We start from the raw sequence: 5,370 nt of genomic DNA on the forward strand, positions 1-5,370 counted from the left end.
TATTATATTATTATTATTATTATTATTATTATTATTATTATTATTATTATTATTATTATTATTATTATTATTATTATTATTATTATTATTATTATTATTATTATTATTATTATTATTATTATTATTATTATTATTATTATTATTATTATTATTATTATTATTATTATTATTATTATTATTATTATTATTATTATTATTATTATTATTATTATTATTATTATTATTATTATTATTATTATTATTATTATTATTATTATTATTATTATTATTATTACTATTATTATTAATAGTAATAGTAAAATTAATAATAATATTATTGCTATTATTATTGCACTAATTTTGTAGATTTCTTTAAATATATACGGTAATGCTAAATTTCCAGTGGAAATATGAAGGGTATTTGGAAGAAGAAAAAACAATAATTAACCGTGGCCTAGAAAATGCGAAACGATTAGCCGCTTGGTATTGTGAGCGTTTGAAAAGTATCGAAAAACGAAGCAGTCTATTAGATCGAGGATTGGTGCCTGTTGTTAGTGATACATTATTGATTGATATTTATTTATAACAGTCTTTTAAATCCTCATTTCGTAATTTTTTTTTTTCTTTTTCAGAGCGAAATGTTTTTCTTTTTGTTCAAAATTATTTTTTATTAATAAAATAAAATGTGAAAAATAAAAAATCGTTGGAAGTTTTTTTTTAAAAATTACCAATTTTTATTTTTTTTCGAAAAATAAACTTATTTATTTATAGTTCAAATGAAAGTAAAAATTAAATTTTCATCAGTTTTTTTAATTCTTATTTTACAAGTAAATTTTTCATCTTTTTAATTAATTTGCAAGAAATTTTTAATTTTAATTCAATAAACTAACTTTAAATATTCTTAGAATAGTTTTTTTCTTTTTTTTTCCGATGATGCTTATTTCTGTTCCTTTGATAATCATTTATTTTTTGATATAATAATCTTCAAGAGTATCAAATTTTGTGACTTATTTACTTATTTATTAAATTCTTATTCAATCATTATTCACTCATTACTTCGTTTGCTAATTAATTAAATTCTTTAATGACAGGATGATGCTGTACATGAAGAAAAGCTAAATTATCTTCGTGCTCATATTGCTGAACTCAATCGACGAATAATATCATTAATGGAAAGTAGTGATCATTCATTTCCAACACATTCAAATTTACAGGTTCCATTACATTCCTTACTTTTTCTCGATAATTATAATCGGTTTTAATTACACCAAACTGCTATTAATTGTAATTAGTAATGAAATATTAGTGTTAAATGATCATTGAATAAATATTCAAATTGATATCTGCGAAAAAAAAAATGTAACAAATCAATATGTATGAAGAAAGTTTTAATTTAATCTTAAAAAATTAACCTTACTAAATGCTCCTCAAGGAATATACTTAAATACTTAAAGATCGTATGTAGTGATAAATAAAATTCAATTTTTGAATGATTATGCTAACATGAGAAAGATCCATCACGCAAAAAATGCTTAAATTTAATATATCAAGGCAAAATATTCACTCTTCAAAATTTTAATTGGAAATGAAAATTCATTTAAACTTATTCAAGTTCTCTTTTAAGCTAATCATTTCACATTTTGATTTAAATTGGAAAGATTTCTTAATGAAATTTGACGTAATTTCAGAATATATCTTAAACAATAATATTATTTTTTGGTATCATATGAGTAATTAGCTTAATTATGCCTCGATGCTAAAATTAATTAATTTAGGTAAGGACACAAATGCCACAACCGAATGATGAACAAAGTCAATATTACAGACGACAAAATATTAAATTATGTCAGGTTTGTAATACTTCTGCAAACTAACATTCCTTATCTTTTGCTTTTTTTTTTCTACTCTTTCTCTTTCTCTCTCTCTCTCTCCCTCTGTTTGCTCAGAGATAAGTAAATTAATTAGTTGAATTAAATATTACAGGAATTGGCTGATAAAAAATCATTTAATCGAACGACTTCTCTATGAGAATGCTGAAAAAAATAAGGAATATAATAGTGCATTTCGAAAAGTTGAACCAAAAAGGTTAAAAAATTGATTTTTTAGAAAAAAAACTTTAAATTTAAAATAATTACAGTTATTTGTTCTTAAGGAATAATAATAATTGTTTTTTTCTACATTCAATGATTCGAATTTTTAAAAATGAAAATAAAATAACTAATTATTGGTTAATTAAAAAGAGATGATTGAATAATTCTAAAGTTGCTATTTTTATTTCTTTTCTATAAAAAAGCTGAAAAAGATAAGGAAATATAATAGCGTATTTTGAAAAGTTAAATCAGAATTCTTGCTAATAAGATAGCATTCTTAAAATGAAATTAAATACATTTCAGGTTAACATCATCAACATCATGAATATGAATACATTTCAGGTTAACATCATCATCAACAACAACAACAACAAATGTTGAAAAGAATCAGTACGCTCAATCACATTCATGGGTACAATCAGAAGGGACATTAATGTGAATGTTGTAATGAAATTAAATGTTTATCAAAAATTAATAAAATGAAACCATTTAAAAGTTTTTATAGTTTCCTTTCATATTTTATCAATAAAATGCTTGGATAAATTTCTAAACTTCATATCGATCGTAATTTATTCATTGATAATATTAATAGAGAAATTTGCTGTTTATCTTTCGGATAAATTTAATAAATGATTTAATTATTGGTTGATTAATTCATCCTTAATTTTATTTTAAATCTAACTTTTACTAGCCAATTTTCTTTTATTTTCATTTCTTACTAATATATATTTGTTGTAAGTTATTTAACAAACAAAAAATCCAGTTTAAATCGAAAAAGTTCCTGAAAAAAAAAAAAGGCAGAAAAGAATATTCAATGAATTATGAAATGTTTGGTGTAAAGGATTTTGGAAGAGATTAAAATGAAGCTATTAGTTGATCAATATTCGAGATCAGATGATAGATTCAGAAAAAAAATTTAAGATGGAAAAATTTAGCACGATTTAGTTGGGTTATCCGTCAAAGTGTCATCGTCAAAGCAGAAACAAATGAATGTATATTCATAGCTTTACAGGTTTGATATCATTACAAGATTCAGAATTAATTAAATATCTCTTCCTCATTAACATTACGCACAACCTTTTGAGCAGATTAAAACGTGCTCAATTATATCTTTAATAGAAATTTTTTTAAAAAAAAATTTTTTTTATTGCGATTAAGTGATTCTAACATCAATCAATAGTTTATTGTCGAAGTATAGGTGGACAGATAATTTAACAAGTCAAGCATAACAGATCATCTCCCTTTGATAATATTCACAATCTCATAAACAGATCATCTCCCTTTGATAATATTCACAATCTCATAAGCAGATCATCTCCCTTTGATAATATTCACAATCACACAGAATAACGCAGTTCTCTCGGTATGCCATTGCTATGCCTAAATAGTCCTGATCATAAGAAGCTAAAGAAATTTATAAATTCAATAAAATTTTGAAAGTGAAAAATTACTGCTTATCATTGATATTGAATACATTTCTCTTAATAGTTACCATGAACAACTGCAGCAATACGTGCATCAATGGATACTATTTCTGAAATACACAAGCACTATCTATTGAAAAAGGTATACAACAACCAAGATGAAAATTAGAAAGTATACAAAAGAAAGAGAAGTATTAATGATGAAATAAAACATTGAAATTAGATGAATGGGACCAATCTCAATCTCATTAAATATCTGCTAGTATTAGCATTTTGACTAATTTCATTTTCTTCATTTTTTTTTAACCTTATACTAATTATATTTGCTAGTTTCATTGGTAAACTATACTTCAACGCACAATATGAATTGACAATACTAAATTTTACCAGTTAACAATCATGAAAAAATCAGAAGCAATGCAAATTGCATATTTACGAATGCTCTAAAAACTACGCTTACAAAATGAATAGTGTACGCCTGAGGGCGCTAAACAGTGACATCGAGTTAGCAAAAGTAGAAAAAGTAGTCGACGATTATTTTTTACAGAAACTTCCTTTTTGTCAATAACGACGCGAATTATCACAGACAAACTACTAATTTTGATAAAACAAACGAGAGAGGATGGACTCTCAATACGTTTAAGACATATTGTATCACATCCACGGCAACCGTAATGGAATCAGAAAAACTGCGTTTTTGTAACTTGGAAGAACAGACTACAAAATTTCTAAGTAAACACTATTTTTCCTGTTTTATATCTGTCGGCAGTTTATGAAATGGTTGATTTGTGAGAGCTTCACGACTGATAGCCCTTTGTTGGATCAGCAGAAAGCTTCTGCTTGATAACCTTTGATGGATCTGCCAAAAAACCAGGACCAGAAGTACCAACTACTGAAGAAGGGGGAGAAGGAGGAGGAGGAGGATAAGGTACAGTTCCTGCTAGGAATGCCTTCATCGCCTCAATATGTTCTTCTTTCTTCAGCATCTCCACAATTGTCTTGATCTGCTCCGCAGTTAATCGAAGCTCCTTATGACTTCCGAACAAAGCCAGTGCCTGCAACATACTCTCATTGCTGACGAAGACACACTTCTTTAATATCTTCAGCTCACTATAAAAAAATCGAATCTGATATTTAAGATAGTCTGTAAAACACTTCTGTCACTAACATTAGAGAATAGGAATCTGAATGAAAAGTATCCGTTATATTACAGATTATTCTTATAATGATAATATACCTGTAAGACAAGATTAACATCTATTACACCATCGCTATCTTCATCGAGAGCTTGTAATATCTAAAAAATAATGGCTTTGATCAAAAAAATCTGCTGTAGTTCTTAATACATATTCCAAAAACAAACGAGCTAAAGCCAAAAATTTCACCTGCTTTAATTTAAAGACCAATGAAACATACTTTCCGAAATTCTTCTCTCTCCTCCTCGCTCATCTTTTGTAAGGTTTGCATTTTACATATGAGATCTTCCACTTTCATCAGCCTTTCTCTGTAAGCAGTGAAGTCTATGGGATTCAAAATGATTAAACCAAAGCATTTGTGGAATATAATCGGATAATTTGTGATTTTAAATAACCATTGATAAATGTATATTTCAATTACAAATATGCGGAAAATTTACTCTTTCATCTTTTTCTCCTCATCATCCGCACTTTCGATAGCTTTTTTATCTTCATCAAGCTTTTCCAACAATTTATCTGCTTTTTTCATCATCTTGTTGACACGTGCTCGAAGTAGTTTAGCCCCCCTAGGCTCTTTTAGATCTTTCATTAATGAATCCAGTTCTTCTAGATCCTAAAATAAAAATCTCAGCCGTTATTAAGAAAGAGAGATGAAAAAGTTCTGTGTTACTGTGTTATGTT

The 5,370-nt window shown here is 26.3% G+C and overlaps 2 protein-coding genes across 2 annotated transcripts in view; one reads left to right on the plus strand and one right to left on the minus strand.

Moving 5' to 3' along the window:
* Window positions 1-2,007, plus strand: part of LOAG_14378 (hypothetical protein) — a gene marked incomplete at both ends in the record, with an annotated part of 3,863 nt that extends 1,856 nt beyond the window's left edge. The window contains 4 exons of the mRNA XM_020448803.1: window positions 383-529; window positions 1,071-1,193; window positions 1,755-1,829; window positions 1,963-2,007. Coding sequence (XP_020301079.1) covers window positions 383-529; window positions 1,071-1,193; window positions 1,755-1,829; window positions 1,963-2,007 — 390 coding nt within the window. The remainder of the gene's footprint in view (window positions 1-382; window positions 530-1,070; window positions 1,194-1,754; window positions 1,830-1,962) is intronic.
* Window positions 2,008-4,243: 2,236 nt separating this feature from the next.
* The window catches only part of LOAG_17761 (CBR-LETM-1 protein), a 6,154-nt gene continuing 5,027 nt past the window's right edge, over window positions 4,244-5,370 (minus strand). Inside the window, exons 11-14 of the mRNA XM_020450421.1 lie at window positions 5,130-5,302; window positions 4,910-4,997; window positions 4,731-4,790; window positions 4,244-4,548 (exon numbers count right to left, since the gene is read on the minus strand). Coding sequence (XP_020305901.1) covers window positions 4,291-4,548; window positions 4,731-4,790; window positions 4,910-4,997; window positions 5,130-5,302 — 579 coding nt within the window. The 3' untranslated portion in view covers window positions 4,244-4,290. The remainder of the gene's footprint in view (window positions 4,549-4,730; window positions 4,791-4,909; window positions 4,998-5,129; window positions 5,303-5,370) is intronic.

The sequence above is a fragment of the Loa loa genome (assembly GCF_000183805.2).
Source record: "Loa loa unplaced genomic scaffold supercont3.125, whole genome shotgun sequence".
Lineage (NCBI taxonomy): Eukaryota > Metazoa > Nematoda > Chromadorea > Rhabditida > Onchocercidae > Loa > Loa loa.